At 41.6% G+C, this 20,066-nt stretch overlaps 3 protein-coding genes and 2 long non-coding RNA genes across 6 annotated transcripts in view; 3 read left to right on the plus strand and 2 right to left on the minus strand.

Annotated features, from left to right (window-relative positions):
* Positions 1–3,421: 3,421 nt before the first annotated feature.
* On the minus strand, positions 3,422–5,785 carry LOC134207563 (pinin). The gene is made up of 5 exons (XM_062683272.1): positions 5,504–5,785; positions 5,267–5,389; positions 4,487–5,139; positions 4,069–4,383; positions 3,422–4,000 (listed from the first exon to the last, which is right to left on the minus strand). Exons 1-5 carry the CDS (start codon positions 5,524–5,526, stop codon positions 3,846–3,848), a joined length of 1,269 nt encoding a protein of 422 aa, XP_062539256.1. The 5' UTR covers positions 5,527–5,785; the 3' UTR covers positions 3,422–3,845.
* A 5,770-nt stretch (positions 5,786–11,555) lies between these two features.
* On the minus strand, positions 11,556–12,765 carry LOC134207570 (uncharacterized). Of its 2 annotated transcripts, none has more exons than XR_009978384.1 (3): positions 12,693–12,765; positions 12,486–12,613; positions 11,556–11,723 (listed from the first exon to the last, which is right to left on the minus strand). It is a non-coding gene; the product is annotated as an uncharacterized LOC134207570 (long non-coding RNA). The 2 variants fall into 2 exon arrangements; XR_009978385.1 differs by having other exon boundaries at positions 12,689–12,732.
* A 295-nt stretch (positions 12,766–13,060) lies between these two features.
* LOC134207578 (uncharacterized) lies at positions 13,061–14,053 on the plus strand. Its single transcript, XR_009978386.1, has 3 exons — positions 13,061–13,401; positions 13,471–13,533; positions 13,597–14,053. It is a non-coding gene; the product is annotated as an uncharacterized LOC134207578 (long non-coding RNA).
* Positions 14,054–14,375: 322 nt separating this feature from the next.
* LOC134205320 (tryptophan--tRNA ligase, cytoplasmic) lies at positions 14,376–16,427 on the plus strand. The gene is made up of 3 exons (XM_062680474.1): positions 14,376–14,682; positions 14,777–15,005; positions 15,312–16,427. Exons 1-3 carry the CDS (start codon positions 14,553–14,555, stop codon positions 16,195–16,197), a joined length of 1,245 nt encoding a protein of 414 aa, XP_062536458.1. The 5' UTR covers positions 14,376–14,552; the 3' UTR covers positions 16,198–16,427.
* A 148-nt stretch (positions 16,428–16,575) lies between these two features.
* Positions 16,576–20,066, plus strand: part of LOC134205317 (synapsin) — a 278,521-nt gene continuing 275,030 nt past the window's right edge. Inside the window, exon 1 of the mRNA XM_062680470.1 lies at positions 16,576–16,791. The gene's annotated coding sequence lies outside the window, so the exon portion shown is untranslated. The remainder of the gene's footprint in view (positions 16,792–20,066) is intronic.

Genomic DNA, 20,066 nt, shown 5'->3' on the forward strand with positions numbered 1-20,066 from the left:
AGCCTTTGAAGCCGGTTCCCAGCTCGTTGGTGGTGCCACAGCTTTGGTAGAAGGTAGCCGCTCGATGCCCGCTTTTCCACACTTTCTGTCCTGTCCAGCAGATTTCCTGCAGCGCTACGACATCGAAGTTGCGGGGATGTAATTCATCGTAGATTATCCTGTCGCAACCTGCGAAGCCTAGCGACTTGCAGTACCATGTTCCAAGCTTCCAATCGTGATCCTTTATCCGTTGCCGATTGTATCGAGTCGTATTATCTTCTATGTCGTTCGTAATAGTTGTTTTCAAAGGCGGCTTATTAGCCCTGCGCAAACCTCCTGTCTCGTCAGAGGGCCGTCGTGTCAGGTCTGTTTAGCGTCCCACCTAACACCGCCTACTTGCGGATTCATGCAGCTTTTTATAGCGGTTTAACAGGGCCCACTGTCAAACCCCACCACATCCTAGGCAGGCGCCACAACTCGCTGATGGCCTGGGGAGTGATCGTCAAGCCCTTGGACATAGTCCCTGCTGCCCCCGGAAGCAAAAGTTACTCGACGAGCATCAGCGTCGTGTAGAGCGGCCAGGAGGCGTTTCGGAGAAAGCCATGAGGACACATAGTAAGGAGAAGATTTGCTACTACTGCCGGAAATCAGGGAACTTTCGGCGCGTCTGCTGAAATCGCAGCAGAAGAGCGATATCGAACATAAAGTGAAACCTTCCGGAAGCAAGGCGAAGAAAGCAGTGGATAAAGATAAAACCGATATTTGTTCCGCAGCTGGAGACAATCGGCTTAAAGAATGCTGGTAGTCGACAGCGGATGTTCTAGTCACATGACTAGTGACAAGGATTTCTTCGAAAAGTTAGACGAAAGTGTGAAGATCGAAGTGGTTCTCGCTGATAGTTATGTAACCATAACAGCTGGTGCAGGTGAAGGTTTGGTAAAGTGCATCGACGGCTTAGGAAAAGTAGTGAACATTTTTTTCACAGAGGTATTTTTCATTCCGGCCTTAGAATGTGGACTGCTATCAGTGCGAAAGCTAACACAGAAGAGGTTAAGTGTTAACTTTGAATCGTCGCGGTGCAGTGTCGTGAATGAAGAAGGAACATTGGTTGCTACGGCAGAGATGTGTGGCAATTTGTTCATCCTAAAAACGGCTGAGGACGCGCGGCTGAGTCAAGTGGCTCGGTATCTGGCGTTCTGCCAGCATACGTGGCATCGCCGGTTTGGCCGCCGGGACCCAGTAGCGCTGGAACGGATTCAGATGGAGAATATTTGTGAAGGTTTCAACATGGCCGATTGCGGGGTCAGGCATGTACGCAAGCATTGCCTAGCAGGTATATTATCTGGAATTTCTTTTCCCAAGCAAGCACATAATCGTGCAGCGTACTGGACGTGGTTCATGCGGACGTTTGTGGTCCAATGAAGAACGTTACGCCGGGAGGGTGCAGGTACTTGATGACCCTCATTGACGACTACAGTCGTTATACTGTGGTCTGCCTGCTCAGACATTGAGGCTCAATTTACGACCGCGTATTCCCCACAACAAAATGGCGTGGGTAACTTAAAAACCGATCCCTTCAGGAGATGGCAATGTGCATGTTGTTGGGCGCAGGGCTTCCCAAGAAGTACTGGGGTGAGGCGATTATGACCGCGGGGTAGTCCAGAACCGGTTACCGTCGCGTTCGGTCGAGTCGACGCCGTTTAAAAAATGGTTCGGTCGAACGCCTTCGTTGAAGAATCTATGGGCATTCGGAAGTCCGGCGTACGTCCACGTTCCCGACGTAAAGCGAAGCAAGCTTGACTGTAAGGCTCGAGCTCGAAAGCTGTTGTTTGTTGGCTATTGTGATGATAGGAAGGCGTTTCGTTGACTGAACCCAGAAAAAGATGAAATCACGATCAACCGGGATGCCAGGTTCATCGAGCTGGGAAATGGTTCGCTGGACTAGCGTGATCCAGTCTCTCGCTGCAGCGAAAAGTTTGTAGAGCTCGATGTTGACAGCGGTGAAGAGCCAACAACGGCCGAAGATCCAAGGGAACTAGATGCACAGGAAGCTGAGGATACGTTTCAGGAGGAGTCGAATTCGGAGTTTTACGATCCGGAGGAGGAAGGTGCAGTCGGGTGAGAAACGCCGGTGCCCAAGCGATGTACGCGTGGAGTGCTTTCGAAGCGTCTAGATGATTACGAAATGGATGTAGCCATAGCAGTTGAAGGAGAACCGGATACCTACGAAGATGCAGTGAACAGTTCTATTGCAAGATTTGTGGAAGGCCTCAATGGCTGAGGAATACGAAGGCGTTTCTGCAGCGTTATGGCCTCCAACACGCCAAAGCTTCGAGCGTGCCAATCGACGTTAATTATTACATAAACCATGAGGGAAGCAAGGAGTTGCCAGACAATGAGCGATATCGGAGTCTCGCCGGTGCACTTATTTACGTTGCGGCCACTACACGTCCTGACGTAGCAGCAAATGTGTCGTTATTGTGCAGAAGGATCAGCCAGCCAACAATTACCACACACTTACATTCCCTCCCTTTCCCAACTGACTGTAAGGACTTGGCCGGCGCCGTTATTGATCAACATTTGCGAGCTACTGAATCGTGCACTTCGAGAGTAGTTGGTAAATCCCAACCACTATTCACTTGAATCGTAGTGTAATTTGCACCAGTTCTGATCAATCACGGAGTAGCAACCATTGATATGTACAGTCAGTCTAAGCTAAGCTAAGCTAAGCTAAGAAGGATCAGCCAGCCAACAGCGGTAATTGAAGCGAGTGGTGAAGTATCTCACGAAGACAAGCAATAGCAAGTTGCGGATGTGCGCAGTACGTGGCAAACCGCTACGCTTGAATGAACAATGTGATTCTTACTGGAGCGTTGACACGGCAGATCGCAAGTCTAATATGGGATACCTGTTCTTACTTAGTGATGCGTCTATCAGTTGGGCAAGTTGTAAGCAGTCTAGTGTGTCGACTTCTAGCATGGAGGCGGAATATGTCGCAGTTTCAGAAGCGTGCAAAGAACTTATGTGGCTGCGTAGAATTTTGGACGAGATAGGAGTATGACATTTTTTAAGGCTTTTAGTGAAATGTTTTTACTAAAGTCGAGTCAAGTATGAGACACTGACGACGGCCTTACTGTTGAGGTCAAAATACGTATCTGTCAAAGGTACAATAAAGTAGTGGAATTAAATGGAATATTACAAACTTGTCTTATGATAGGAGTATTGTTCGAAGATAATAGAAGTTGTATGAAGTTCGTCGAGATGGAGCTAACTAAGCTGTAGAAACTAAGTACTTGGTGGCTGGCAGCGAACGTGGCAGTCCAAACGGTGTTGGTCCAGAGGTGAAAGTGGATGGGATGCGGTTTGAGGTTGTCGACGAATTCAATTCTCTCTGGTGCACCTCACTCACTAATTTCGGATGACAAAGAAAGCATCGTCAAAATGTCATTTTATTGTATATTTTTTTTAAATGTATCGTTAGATAACTTTATGGTTATTATTAGTGTTTGAAATTTCGGGCCATTATCTCTAGTCTACCTTTGAGTACATTGATACACAAATAAAATTTATCATGGTTGAAACGCAATCGTACAAACGAAAGTGTGTGTATGTGTATTATTCGAGCAAGGGACAATTCTTGCTCTTCACTGTTGCAGAAATCGTAAGGCAATCCATGCCTTAGTTTTGTCCCTACTGTGAAGCACTTGTTCTCTATGTATCCTTCTCAAACGTCAAAGAAGATCCTGCATTGATCTTCTGTTAAATATATTGTACTGCATCTCAATGGCAATCTCGACATTTCTTGTTCAACATTGCTTGTTCTTCGCAATAAGGGATGACTGTACGGAGAGCGGCGATGGGTTAGATCAATCGGCACTGCGATCCGTTTTGAACGTTATCTGGAAGTTTTCCCCTTGGGTCAAATAGGAAGCACTGTCTGAGGCAGAATCAACGTTCATCGAAGACGAAACCGTACCGTCCACTAAGCGCAATACTTTGGGAGATGCTTCGGACTTATCAACTGTTAGAAAGAAACGATACAGCAATTGGGAATTCATTCATAACTATAAGCGAGTACGATTGACCTACCTTGTTTTATCTCGTTATTGTGAATAGTGATTTTGAAGTTGGGTGCAACCAAAGCCGATGGCAGTGCGGGTCCTTCTGCTACGTCGGAGTGTTCATCATCATTGTATGAACTGTTGGCGTGATCATCCTCATGATAGTCCTCGTCTTCCTCCGTGGCTGCAATGCGATCCATTTTCAAGCTGTTTTGATTGGCGTCTTGGGCAGCAGATCGATCGCGGTTAGCGTTTTCCTCCAAGTTCTTGAGGTCCGCTTTAAGGCGCGCCTCTACGGTGGCAATACTATCCATAACTTCCTGACGCTTTTGTTCCATCATTTCTAAAAAATATATTCATTAGAAAACAAAATCAATTCTAATTCAATTGAAAAAAACCCTTACTGATCGTTTAGAGGAAAGGGTGACAGTTACACAAAAACTTACTTGCGTGCTCCTCTTGGCATTCTTTTAACCTCTTCTCCATTTTGGAGTCCATCTTTTTCGGTAGAAAATAGATATACGGCTTCGTTTTGGTTTTGATGAAGTTGGCCAGAGGCTTTTTCGTCTCCTCCCATGCTTCCAAGTCTTTCATTTTGTTCATCTTGGTTTCAAGAGCGCGGATCTCCAACTGTTGTCGCTTTCGGTCAGTATAAAGGCATTGTTTCTCCTTGCGAAGATTTTCTCGTTCAGTTTTCTGCTGCTCTTCAAGTTTCTTCTCTATCTGTGCCTTTTTCTCCTCTTTGGATTTGAGCCGCGACTCTTCCTGCGAAAATTTCTGCAACGTACCCAGCAAGGAACCAAATATGCGTCGGTTCCGGGCCCGTGACTGCTCGTCGCTTCCCTGGGCGGCGACTATCTCCTGCCGGGTTGGTTGCTCCTTGATGACTCGCGAGTAAATTCTGGGCTTTTCGTATTCCACGTCGCGATTTGGCGGCCCCGACAGGCGGCTGAACACAGATTTTGTCTCCCCGATGACCCGCCGTTTCGGTGGGTTATGAGCAACGTCGGAAAAGCGACGTTCCTGTTCCATACGTCGGCCCGGTTCGAATCCAGCTGAATTGCGTTTCCGAACATCATTGCGGGAATACGCTCCGAAACTGAAAAAAAGAATAATTTTTTATTATGTTAATGTTTGGAGGAATTTATTAGGCCTCTGTGGGTGACATAATTCACGGCATTTTCAGCAGAAATCGGCTAGAGTTAATTTTTGCTAATTAAGTTTACCTGTTCCCACTGTTGTACTGCTCAGTTGTTGAGGGATCACGACCAACAATCTTCCGGATGTTTTCATTCAAATCCTTCAGATTATCACGGGCCTTATTCAGTTCCTGCTGTAGATGTGAATACCTGCGGGAAAATTATAATTTTGTTCAAATCATTAGTTCCCGTTGCCAAAAAATGCTAATACCCATTAACTATCAGTGCAAGCTACCAAAAATTAATATTTCATATTTTACTTACCCTTTGATTATGTCGGTAGCCATAACTAAATCCAATGATCCGGGAACAGCCTTCTCCAATGATGCTGAAGCCAAAAAATGTAGTTCACGTACTTCCTGACCTGATTTCCTTGGCTACGAGTGTTTCAATCCACGAACAATATAATAGATAGAAATTTGTCACTAAGAGCGCTTTAATTTTTTGGGGTTTATGCAAGAAAATAGGCATAAATTAGAAATGTTTTTCCTTTTCTCGGGAATGTTTGGTTATTTTCACACACTGAGTTGATTGACATTTTTTGAACGGCACATGCGATGATTTATTTCGTTAAGCGGGATTAAAATAACAGCCAACACACATGACGGTAGCTAAATCTACACTCTAAACGATGGCTCCTCTAAATTGAGTGGAATTCTCATTTCGTTAGAAATGGGTCAATAAGGCATTTTATGAGACAGATCGAAACAGCTGTTTTTCTCGTGTTTAGCTACTTTGACAATTTATGGGAGCCCGTTTGTTTGGTAATTTCGCGCTGAACATTCCAATGGGTCCCATCGTCAATTCTACCTGTTTTACTTTTCGGCTACCAGGGCTTTAGAACAAAGTTTTTCATATGATTCTTAAAACGTGTTGTTAGATTATTCATACTACATATAGGGCACTGCACGGAAACATCTCTTTCTCTTTCGTTCCTCATAAATTTTGACGTTTACTGGCATTGTTGTTTTCTAATTTCTTTGCAGCGAGAAAGAGAACAAAGCAGTCCGTGCAGTGCCCTATAGGGCACTGCATGGAAGAATCTCTTTCTCTTTCGTTCTTCATGAAATTTGACGTTTACTGGCCTTGTTGTTTTCAGATTTCTTTGCAGCGAAAAAGAGACAAAGCAGTCCGTGCAGTGCCCTATTGCATTCTAATCATGAAATGCTGAAGAAAACACGAATAAAAAGTAAAACTTTATTTATTCCAAAATTTAGTATAAACTATATAGAATATATAGATGAGCGAAGATAAATCCTCTGTCTCCAAACGAACTGTCAAACGTGTCTCCAAACGAACATGACGTCACGATTTTAATGGAAATGTTAAGGGTTGTGACGTCATATGTGCGTGTGCACGGTACAAAAACCCGACTCAGCCATGCTTTCGCTCATCTAGATTCTACTATTGTAGATAGTAGAATCCTTGTTCAATGTTTGGCTCCCGCACAAAAGACCTTTCAGGCTCCAGCTTGACAAGCAAATCGACTCTATCCGCACCACCCAGATAGAATTTATAGATGAGCGAAAGCATAGCTGAGCTGTCAAATCGTATGGACGCTTCGCTTCGCATTTCGCGTCTACTCTGGTCGCACCCTATAAGTGTTGGTGCCGGCGGAGTGAAAAACTGTCGAAATGGCAACGTATGAAAAGGTGTGATATCGTGGAAATAATATTGGCATCACTTGAACTTTTTGCTTGACTCTTATGGGTGAAATCACAGTTCTATAACAGCTTTTGTTCTGGGTGCACGTTATTTTGAAACACCGCACATATAAGAAGTTGTCACTGGTAATTTTGCGGACCCGGTCGGTTCATCAGATATATACTCGCTCAATTCCGCCAACGGAACCAGCCCACAGCCTCAAATGGCCTCTACGGCCGACCGCACGTTCTTATCAACTTCAGAGCTGTCCCGGTTAAACTAAAGTATGCCGACATATCCAACTTTATTGTCCACAAACTTTCCTTCGAACTATCCCGGATCAAACATCTTCAAATCACCAATGGTCGGGTGTATGTTGGAACCGAAACACCAGAAATTGTACAAAACATGATCCAAGAGAACAACATGAAGCATCAAGTGGAACACGAAGCGATGCTATATACCATACCACTATCCATGGAAGACGGTACTATTGAGGTTAGGGTACACGACTTGCGACCAAGAATCAGCAACCAACAGCTAGTGCATCGGATGAGGGAATTCGGGCAAATTCTCTCCATTCGAGAAGAAACATGGAAAGACTTCTTTCCCGGTGTCCCAAATGGTGTTCGAGTACTCCGGATGAAGCTCGTCAAACCGATTCCATCGTATGTTGCCGTGGATGCAGAAATGACCCTAGTCACTTACCGAGGGCAGTTGGCCACTTGCAAACACTGCGGCCGCAACGTCCACTACTCACAAACCTATTCGGAATATGCCAAATCCATCAGGCCATCGATCAATGAGCGACTGACCATCGCCGATGTAGTGAAGAACTCTGTTGCTAACCAGTACTACACCGAGTTAGCTGTCATTTCTTACCTGGTAAGTCAAATGCACAGTACAGTAGCCGTTCGATAACTGCAAAATGTTTACTTTTCAGTTAACGAATGCCGTTCGATAACTGCATCGCATTCTAGATGTCAAACGGTTGTCAATCGACGTCAGATGCAATAAAAGCGCATCTAAATGTGCAGCGCAATGCAGCTGTCATTGAGTCTGACATCAGTTTGAAGTTTAGCAGTCCGATAACTGCAAAACTGTTGCAACTATCGAATTGCAGTTAAAAAGCATTGCAGTTAAATGACTTGCAGTTATCGAACGTCTACTGTATATGTCTAGCCGTAGCAAAATTAGATACTGCCGCCCTCAAAATAAATCACCAATTGCAGAAACCGACAAATCAGTAATCTCCACTTATCTCTGGAAAACAATAATAGGGTTGTTAATAGATAGCAGAAGAACCACGCCATCACCTTCACCTTCGGAGGGTGAAACTACTAAGGATAGATGTCTTGCACTACAATGGAATATTCGCGGCCTCCGTGCAAATATTGAAGAACTGAGAAAACTCGCCTTGGACTTGCAACCTATTGTTATAGCAATCCAGGAAACGAAGGCAAGCGCTCAAATTATACCTGTTGATTTCATCATCCAAGACTTTACTCTTATGCTCGAAAGCGGTCCTAACCATCCCTGGCTACACGGTGTCGGCCTCGCAGTTCGCGAAGGAGCACCATTTGAGCGGCTGCGCATTCAAACCAACCTCCAGGTAATCGCAGTCCGGCTTGAATTACCCCAGCCTATCACAGTTCTCTCGATATACCTACCGCCTAATTCCAAACAAATCTATGAAACACTGGATAATCTCTTTGAGCAACTACCAGAACCAATTCTTGCACTCGAGGATTTCAAAGCTCACCACCCAGCATGGGGCTCCCAAAGTGCAGACTCTCTATGACGATTCATTGCAGAAAAAACCTTAATTCGCAAGCTAATTATCCTCAATGACGGTTCGCCCACTCGTCTCAACCCAGCTACTGGGTCAACGTCATGCATAGACCTATCAATATGTTCCGATCACTTTGCATCGCGGTTATTCTGGCTTGTTCTACCAGACACCTGTAAGTTATCAGGGGCCCCTCTGTTTCAACCGAAGATCCTCAAGAGGTTGCCGAAGTGCTCGCGCAACATTATAACGAAAGATCAGCAACATCCAACTACTCGAATATATATGTTGACTTCACCCTAGATGAACTACTCTGGGCCCTAGACAAAGGACGAGGGTATTCAACCGGGCCAGACTGTATTGGCTATCCTTTGCTTCAAAGACTCCCCTTTTCCGTTAAAACTGTAATGTTGGAACTCTTTAATCAAATATGGCTTAGCGGCACATTCCCACGGAGGTGGCGTACCGGATTAATTATATGTACCAATCCCAAAGCCAAATAGCACTGAGACTGGTCCCAACGCTTTCCGACCAATCACACTGCTAAACTGTATGTCAAAAGTTTTCGAAAGAATGATTAATAGACGTCTAATAGCGGAACTTGAAGGTAAAGGACGGCTTGATAAACGGCAACACGCGTTTCGCTCGGGTTACGGAATCGATACACACTTCGCTGAACTTGAAAGCTACATGCCTGTCAGAGACGAGCACTGTCTGATCGTATCCCTAGACTTATCCAAGACCTATGACACGACATGGAGACACGGAATCCTTCAAACTCTGAAAAAATGGCGTTTAGCAGGACGCCTGTACAACATGGTTAACAGCTTCCCAACGGATCGCACATTCCAGGTAGAAGTAGGAGGCCACCTTTCCAAATCATATACATTAGAGAACGGTGTTCCTCAAGGCTCAATGTTGTCCGTTACACTTTTTCTCGTCGCAATGCAACCCGTCTTTAATGTGGTCCCTAATACTTCTTTATGCGGACGACATCATATTGATCGTTGTTGGACGAAAGAATCAGCCCTTAAGCCGTAAGCTGCAAATTGCTGTCAACGCTGTTGTTAAATGGGCGAAAAGCATTTGGCTTTTCCATTTCCTCCAATAAATATAGTATCTTCTACGGGAGCCCAAACGCCCGCCGGGCACCCAAGAAAAATATTACATGTGACCGAATAGCAATCCCAAGGAAAAAACAGCTGGACATTTTGGGTGTCACTATAGACCGAAGCTTCAGCTTCAAAGCACATTGTATGAAAACAGCGAAAAACTGCGCTTCGCGAAGATTCCTTCAATGCTGGGATCACGGCTGACTCGAGGGGCACGACGAACACTGCTACAGGTAGGATCAGCTATCATCTCTTCGAATAAGTAATGCAGCCATCACTCAAAGAACAGCCGAATTATTTGCGGAAAAAACAAATTCAACTATCCCTAGTATTTTCCAACGCCGCAAAACAGAACGGAAATGGAACTTTCCTAAGCCAATAATCGTATGGGAGGGAAGTCAAACAGCATATCAGAGCAAGTGATCCTCCCGATAAAGTTCGTCCTGTAGAGCAAGAATTACTTGAAAACCGTCTTCGAGGATTACACTCTACACTGATGGGTCCAAGGTGACACAAAGTATCGGGGCTAGGGTCTGCGGTACAAACATCGACATCTCCGTAGCTCTCCCAAGACAGTGTAGTGTGTTCTCAGCTGAAGCATACGCCATCCACCTAGCAGTCAAATCAACCCGAGATAACAATTTCCAATCTTGTCTAGACCGGCACCGGGAATCGAACCCAGCCACCCTCAGCATGGTCTTGCTTTGTAGCCGCGCGTATTACCGCACGGCTAAGGAGGGCCCTATTTCATTTTTTAATATTGAGATAATTGTTTTACCATAAATATGTATTGTTCGAAGAACTTAATGTTAATGGGTAACGATATCAACTATGTTCATGATATATTTGAAACTGTACGAAGAACGGTAAATTTGTATGCGGGTTTCTAGTAAACAAGTGCAGTCTCACCCGCATACTAAAAAACCGTGTTGAATATCCAGCTTTCCACGCTCGGTAATGGCGGCTTGTCGGTGTGTACAAATCAATCGGTTACTGTACCATCACTAGCTGGAGGAAAACTCACTGTCGAAAAGGCCTTTTTTCCATCCCCAAGGAGCGCCAGTGAGCATTCCTCCAGCTAGTGTCAAACAGTACAGCGACCAATTGATTTTCATACACCAACAAGCCGCCATTACCGAGCGTGGAAAGCTGGATAGTCCAAACATCAAATTCAATTTAAGTCATGTATTAACTTTTTATGTTAAATTTCGGTTATGGCTGCACTTTAAATATTTTGCAATATTGCACTATATACAACAGTGATGCTACATTATACCATGATGTCACCCGAATAAAATGAAATTTTACAACGATTTTTCTAGTAATCGTTTTTTGAGTATAGAAAATTATAATTGAATTTTTCATGGAATCATATAAAATACTGTACATTAATTATACCATGAATGGTATTTACGATAGCGCTTATAATATTTTGGTTTTGGATGATACATTGAATGGGTTGTTAAGTATCGTTACCATTCAAAAACATCAACTTTTGCATGTATTTTTGCCAAGCAATTTTACCATGAATCATTGGTTTATCTTCATTTTTGTTGCATGCGATCATTTGGGGTTTGATTATATTCAACACAGACGATAAATAGTAAGATTTATCAACGATTCAGCTGTTAATCCGAATTGAACGGTGTGCGATAATCATTCAATTATAAGATTACTGTATTGTAATATGTATAATATTATTTCAGAAACTTCAATAGGATAATATTTTGTTTTTTCCTCAATTTATAATAAAATAAGCCAATACTAAAAATTATTTGTTAAATTTGATTTATTGTCTAATATAGCTTATCTAATCATCTCAGAACATATTCTGCCACACTCGCCACCATCGCACCGCCCTTACTGAGCGCGGGAAACTGAATACATAAGCTGTATTTACGGGACCCTTTTCGTACGGATGTCCACTCAACAATTTCACCTGTAAATAGTATAATAAAAGAAAGGATAGTGGTGAAGGAGTCTTTCTTATGCACTATTATGTATACGTATAAAGTGCGAATTGAAGCACATGTTAGGTTTTCATGAAGCGTCTTTTTAACACTGCGTGAAAGTGGCGTTGAAAACACGCTACGTGGGCATCTGCTCACTATTGTAATGATAAATTCTATGTAACGTAGAGTACACAAGCAACCTTGCATTTTGTTTTAATGGGAACAGCTTACTAATTAAATGATGCTTGGAAACATGGAAGTAGTCAAGGTGTTCATCCTTATTCATATACCTATTTTAAAACATTCGTTTTAAGATTTGTTTTATTTCCTCCCATGTCAAATATTAGTGTTGATCACCATCATACTCAAGCCCTGAACACAATGCAATGGAACGCGACGGTCACGGATTTGGGATTTGGTCCCCCATGTATTTTCAAATGGACGGGAAAATCCCCAAATCCCCTGGAACTCAGCAGTCTGCCAATTCTACTGTTTTCGTCACCGTTCCGTTCTAACATCTAAGGACCAACCACTACCTAACATCGGTCAAAAATTTGGAAGGTTATTGCAATTGGTTACGCCCATATACGGCATCACCAGATACTTTGTGATGAGGATCTCATCAGAGTCTCGCATCATGGCACGGTCTGCCACAATACCGTTCTATCATTAGAACGACGTTAGGTTTTAACGTTTTTCACCCCGAAAACCACTTACATTAAAGGAGGGCCATCACACAAGATCATTACCTCAATCCACACCATATTCGCTGAACTCGAATTTTTGAATCCACTCAGCTCAGCCAGGAGGAGCGTAGCAGCGACGTTCGGTCACAACATTTTCCCGTGTAAGGATGATTCGCAGGAAATGGATGATTCTGGAAACGAAACAAAAATTGGAGAAATGAGTTTTTTAATTATTATTATCATTTTAAATTAATGTATCGACTTACATACATTTTATATTAGCACCGACTTCGAAAAAAAAACTTCCGTTGACACTTCAACCTCGCATTTTACACTTAAAATGAAAACACTTCTTTTTATGCAGTCGGCTGTGAATAGCTACCCAAATTATATCATGTATGATTTTTTTCTTATGAGAATATTTTTCATTTCCCATTCCAGTAATCTTTATTATAAGATGTTTAATCTGTCAATAATTTGGTATGATCTGGGTGGTAAAAAAGTTAATCATATGATTACACATGTATCGTTCAGTTAATGATGATTACAAGCGGAATGGAATACTTATAATATTGAATATACAGCATACGATTTATTTCTATGCGGGCAATGTAGTATATGTGGTTGCCAAACTTTGCTTTATAATTTAGTTTTCCATGTTTCGGATATACGCACATTATACAAGCATTCGTAAAAGATATTACACAAAGTCACTTTACAATATAAATTCTAAACATTGTTACTTATGATCCTGGTCAGGAAATATGTCACAAATACTCTAAAAGATTATATGATTCTGCCTTCAAACTCATTAACTGATAAAGTTATGTTGCACATGTGTGAGTATAAGTACTAACTGATATTCTATTTGTATGTTTTCACTTGACTGCCAGTTTTGTCAACTGCTTGCTTGGAGTAAAGCGAATATTAGTAAAAATAAGAAAAAAAGCGTAATTTTATCTACCAGCGAATCAAACAGGTACGTCTCTTATTTTTCTCCCATTTCATAAATTGATTAACATTTTATATGTTTTGCATTCATCCACAGTGATTGGCATATTATTTTCTTCACCTTCTCCGAGACTTAAATAAGTTGGCCGAAAACGAAGCGGTAGGTACATAGAACAAACCAGATGAAAAGTATTATTGACGTAAAATTTGTTTCCGCACCCAGTATGCTGTTCGTTCAGTATTTTTCCCGGATTTTTTCGATGCAGCTTGAAGTAAATTGCAGTGATGAAGAGAAAAATACAATGAGCGATATCATTGGAGATGGAGTCAGCCATGGAACCGGCATTCACAATCACATTTCTGCTTATTTGGATATTTATCATGCATGCATTTACTAGCTACACATGCAATGCTGATTGAATAAAGATGATTCATTGAAGAAACTGGTTTGTTTTTTGCTTTATTACAAAATAAATTCAATAGCGAACAGAAATATTAATAAATCACAACAATATAGGTTACAGTGATTCTCATTTTCCTTTTGTATGATCCAATTGTAACGGAACCTTGCGAGTTAATGTTTCGCATGACAAATATGGATTATAATCCAACCTTATAACATGGATTCCGATGAAAATTTTGTTCGCGAAAATGTTCATTTTGTTATGGTAACCTAACTTAACAACCCGTTCCCCATATGGTTATTTGGCCGATCACCTTCCTCCAAATGGTCAAAACCATTCATAGAAATGTGAGTTTTCAGTTCAGACAACATTTTTTTTCAAATTGTTAAGACAAAGTTGTAAATAGTTTGAGATGTTAAGATATAGAGTTCATAAATAGTTCATATCTATGCGGGCATCAGTGTCACATGAAAAGGCCTATTGTATTCCGAAGTGCGAGTAATTTTGAAACAAAATTTGTATTCTCAAAGCTGCGTGTATCAGGTTCTTGATTTTTCCGAAGGGAAATTTTCGATGTTTTCGACTCGTGAAGTATCGTGTTCTGTCATCCGCTTGCCCTGCTTGCATGCGTGCGTGCATCACCTGAGAATCAAAATACGCGGATTGTTCCAATCGTGTCCAGTTTCACTCAGAACGAGAAAGTTATTGATTCCGCAATTGCACGTGTAAAGCGCCTTGTTGGCATTTTTATTTAAGTTTAAAATACAACAAAACCATGGAAGCTGTTCCACCAATCGAGAATATCAACCTAGACGCTGGCAACGGTACAGCTGATGACGATTTCGTTGACCCGTGGACTGTGTCCAGCAAATCCGACACCGGAGTCGATTATGACAAGTTAATCAGTGAGTAAAATACTTTGTCAAACAAAACGGCTCTTGCCAATATTATAGAAAGTGAAAGGGTTCACGATTCATTGAACTTTACCTCTTTGTGCAGAACGGTTTGGGTCCTCCCACATAGACGATGCCTTGGTTCAACGTCTCGAGAAGGTGGCTGGAAAACCGGTTCATCCGTTCATCCGGAGGGGGATTTTCTTCTCGCATCGCGATCTGCACACTCTACTGAACATGGTTGAGGCGGGGAAAAAGTTTTATCTCTACACCGGTCGGGGTCCATCGTCGGAATCAATGCACTTGGGACATCTTGTGCCGTTCATCGTGACGAAGTGAGTAATTTGTTAAAATTTTGTTTTTTTATTGAGTACAAATACAAGGAGAAATGCAACAAGGTATCATTTGTTGCTTTTTACATTATATCTGGAAAATGATGCAATTAAAAAAATGTGGTCGACATACTACAAAAAGCACATGTTTCGGAAGCAGAAAGGTGTGGAAGTTCCGAGGTCATCATCTGCTGACTGTGTGATTCTGGATAGGATGTCAAAAGTTGGTTATCCATCTGCATATGCACATTATCATCTTGATGTTGAATGCATTCTGTTTTACTTACAAATGTTTTCATTTCATTTTAGGTGGTTACAAGAAACATTTGATGTACCATTGGTGATACAATTGACCGACGATGAGAAAACCCTCTGGAAAGACTTAACCGTAGAGCAATCAATGAGGATGGCTCGAGAAAATGCAAAGGACATCATTGCCATTGGCTTCGACGTGAACAAAACGTTCATATTTGCCAATCTTGATTACATGGGTCGTAGCCCGGCATTCTACCAGAACATCATAAGAATTCAAAAATGTGTTACCTTCAATCAGGTAAAAGGTATCTTCGGCTTCGGTGATTCCGATGTTATTGGGAAAATTGGTTTCCCAGCTGCGCAAGCTGCTCCTGCCTTCTCAACAACGTTCCCATTCATCTTCGGAACCGATAAGCTGCCCGTCTTGATTCCTTGCGCGATCGATCAAGATCCGTATTTCCGCATGACTCGCGATGTATCGCCACGGTTAGGGTTTCCTAAGCCAGCGCTCATCCATTCCAGCTTCTTCCCGGCATTGCAAGGTGCGAAAACAAAAATGTCCGCAAGCGAAGACAATTCCGCTATTTTCCTAACAGACACTCCGAAGCAGATCAAAACCAAGATCAATAAGCATGCATTTTCCGGGGGAAGACCTACGGTAGAGGAGCACCGCGAGTTGGGCGGAAACACTGACACCGACGTGAGTTTCCAGCTGCTGCGCTTCTTCCTGCATGATGATGCTGAACTGGAACGTATTCGCGTCGCATACTCTAGTGGCGAATTACTTAGCGGTGAAATAAAGAAAATCGCTATTGAAACGCTGCAACCGATTGTGGCGGAGCATCAAGCTAAACGCAAGGAAGTGACAGACGAAGTTTTAGAACAGTTTATGTCGCTTAGATTGCTAAACTATCAAATTGGTTCACAGAAGAAGAAGTAAAGCAGGCAGTGGAGGGGAACAGAGGAAACAGATGTACTTTTAAATGGTGAACCGATGTAGAACCAAGTGTCGCGTGGTGGTATGTCTTGCAATTAAACCGTGAACAGTTATTATTTAGAAATTGTGTTAACAAGCAAGTCGTTCTTATTTATTAGCTATTTATAATCTATCGAACACCTGCAAACTGCGATAAAAACCGCTAAGCGCCGATGAACTGCAATGAAAGTTTACATTGACGTGACTGATTTATTTTCTTCGAATTCCTTGATATCAATTCGACTTTTATGCAACCCCCATGAGGGCTGATTTTTATTTGAAACTATCGAAATCATATGCCTACCATCGTCGTCGCGTTGTTCACGTAGTGTTCTCAAGATCGTAATTGTGTGCGTTAGTGACCATATCACAGAAGATTGTGTTGAACATGAGCATTTCCGTGTCTAAACTCCTGGGAATACGTTTCGTGCATCTAATACAGTGATGGTCACTTAGTCATGTCAAAGATTGGACAAGAAGACAGCATATTGGATACCCTGTTCAGTCTTCCAGCGTTACCAGTTCAATCGGCGAGACATGATATATCCTAGATATCAGGTAAGTTTCCATTTTGGTGGTGGTGACGAATTGTCAGAACTTTGTAATCGACGAAAATTCCACATTTTTTATTTGATTGGCCATATTTTTTTCTAAATCTCTTAAAATAACGAAAAAGTTTTCATTATTACATTTGAACAGTTTCGCCATACTTTAAAAAATGCACTAACATCTAAAAGTTAATTCTGTGAGCCAAATTCTAGGCGAAGAATTAGATGTTTTTGATAAAGTGTTACTTTGGTACTTTTTTGCTCTCATGCTCACTGCTGAAACAATTCACAAAAATAAGAAGCGAATCAATTTATGCTCCATTTCTTTAGTTTTGTTTTTTATTGATGTGGGTAGGTACATGTTATGAATCAAGGAGCAGTAACTCGCACCCCCTTCTACAATGAAATCACGAAACTTAGTATAGTAATCTCCCTTATGTGACTCCTTTTTCCGAGCAAATTCTATTTATTCTATTAATTCCGGAAATCACGTTTCAAGAGATGGCATATTACCTACTTAACCACATTTAGAACTGACGTCAAAGTCTCTCCACGAAAAACCTAGATAGCCATGTGGTGTTGACAATCGGTTATCTGGCTAATAATAACGCCACGGATATCTGTCTTCTTTTTATATTTTTTTCATCTTCTACATCTACATTCCAACTGGAACTTGGCCTGCTTTTCAACTCATAAGTTGTTAGAATACTATTGTATACCGCAATTACGGTAACTAATCTTGGAACGTAAGCAGTTTTCAATCAGACCTCATGCAGTTGTTCGTTTAGTACGAATAGCAGTAAAAAAAAAGTGGAAATTATTTTTCCTAACAAGTTACTTGTGTTGCTATGTAGCTCCCTTAACAACGTAACAGCGCTACGGCCGATTGATTATTGCGCCAACACCCCCTCTCAATCGGATAATCCGACACCTTGGCACAGTTTCTTGAGGTGTGTAGCGTCCACCGGTTTGGTAAACAGATCCGCTAACTGGTCCTCGGTTCGCACATACTTCAATAGTATTCGATCGTTTCGCAATATGATCTCTGTCGGAAGGAGATGCGCAATGAGGCCCCTGCTTCACTTGAAGATGTGGCAACTGTCACCTGCTTCTTACTTGACCATGACACAGCGTTACCGCATACCGTGAACAAATAACCGCTGACTGACTTCCTGTCTTCTGTATCCTATACCCAGTTGGCGTGCAACGGTTCAGCTGAGTCATCAAATTTTAATGAAAATTTTAATGAGTTTTGTTTTTATACGGTTTTTGGGAATTTTAACACCATTTCTGTCTTTAAAGGTAAACTCATTATCTTCTTGGATGGTTGCAACTTTATAAACATCTTTGTCTTTAGTTAACCTCTGGGAATTTTTGATATATTTAGTTTCGTTTGGATTAATTGGTTTGGATTTTTCCCGGTTTTCAAACTTTTGTTCATAAATTTGTTTCCGTTTATCTAGCTCTAGTTTTACAGCGGTTTGGATTTTATTGGATTGTTCGATTAGATCGGCAGCATTAGTAATGTTTGTTGTATTAAATATTAGTTCGCGCGGTTTCCGTTTTGTTACAGAGTGGAACGTATTGTTGTAAATATCTGTAATTATATTCATTCTGTCGTTAATGTGGAGATCGTTATATCTGGTTTTAAGAGTTCTGTAGAGTTCTATTAGAGTTGAATGGAATCTTTCAACTATTCCATTAGATCCTGAATTGCTAGCGAAATGGATCTAAATACCGAGTTCGTTTAAAAATCCGATAAAGTCGATTGATTTAAATCCGGGTTCTTGATCGCATACTATCGTTTGTGGTCTCCCGAAGTGCCTGATGTGCTCGAAAAAAGCGCGTTTTATATCTACGATCGTTCTTGTTGGTAGTGGGATGATATTGGCGAATTTTGAAAACGAGTCCACAATTGTCATCCATTTTTGGCCTTCCATGAAAAAGATATCAATGTGGACTCTTTCGAATTGTTTTGAACCGAAAATAGACTTTTGAATTAATTTTGGCGGATTCCTGTCATATTTGCTTTTCTTGCAAGTGTGACAGGAATTTATGAACGTTTTTAACTTTCGATCAATTTCTGGAAAGAAAATTTTTTTGGAGGATTTGCATCTTATTCTCTTTTGCTCCTCTATGTGCGGCCTCATGTGTTTTTCGAATTATAGCATCTTTCTGCTCATCCATTCTAACATCTTCGAGCATCTTTTCTGAAATGAAAACTTTGAAACGGGTATTAGTAAAATGTTTACGGTATGTTTCTTGTACGAGCTGAACTAATGAGATTGGTATTTTTAAGCAAGAGACTCCTTTTGGATTAAGGTAACCTTTAAAAATTTCAACAATATCTGCTTCAGTAAAATTGGGTTTCATGGCGATAAATCGATGATATTTTGGAAAAATTTCTTCGTATACGTTTGAGTCTATGTGACTTATTCTGAAGATCAATTGCGTTCTAAACCAGTTAATGGGTTTTTCGGTACACCATATGAAGAAGTCATCGCTTGTTTCTGCTGAATGTACTGTTTCAAAATCGCTATCATTTTCTGTCGAAGGATCATCGAGTTCCTGTTCATTAATGTTCATTTCCTCTGGTTTTATTCTTGATAATGCATCCGCTACTGTGTTTTGACTGCCGGGCTTGTAAATGAGCTCATAGTCGAATTCTTCTAAGGCACCTTTCCCCTGACGATCCTTTTGTTTGCATCTGTTATGGAATAAGTCAGTGGCTGGTGGTCTTTGAAAAGCTTGAACCTCCTTCCCCAAAGATACGATCGGAAAATCTTCACTGCCCAAACGATGGCTAAAAACTCCTTTTCCGTAGTGGAATAATTTTCTTCAGTCATGTTCAGGGTTCTGGACGCGTATGCTATTGGACGATCTTTTCCCACTGGACCTTGAGAAAGTACTGCCCCGATGGCATAATCGCTCGCATCATTAGTCAGAATAAACTCTTTTGAAAAATCGGGAATAATGAGTATAGGATCCATTGTAAGGAGCTTTTTACATTTTTCGAAGCATTCTATTATTTCTGGAGAAATGATGAACTCTGCATTTTTACGAAGTAGGGCGGTTAAAGGTTTCACCAGTTTCGCAAAGTCTTTAATGAACCTTCGGTAGTACCCTAACGTGCCAAGAAATTGACGGATTTCCTTTTCATTTTTCGGCATAGGCCATTTCTTGATAACTTCAATTTTGTCGGGGTTCGGCTTAACGCCTTCTTCCGAAACAGTATGTCCAAGATACTGAACCTCTTTTCTGAAAAATTCACACTTGTCCAACTGT

Source organism: Armigeres subalbatus, chromosome 1 (assembly GCF_024139115.2).
Source record: "Armigeres subalbatus isolate Guangzhou_Male chromosome 1, GZ_Asu_2, whole genome shotgun sequence".
Classification (NCBI taxonomy): Eukaryota; Metazoa; Arthropoda; class Insecta; order Diptera; family Culicidae; genus Armigeres; species Armigeres subalbatus.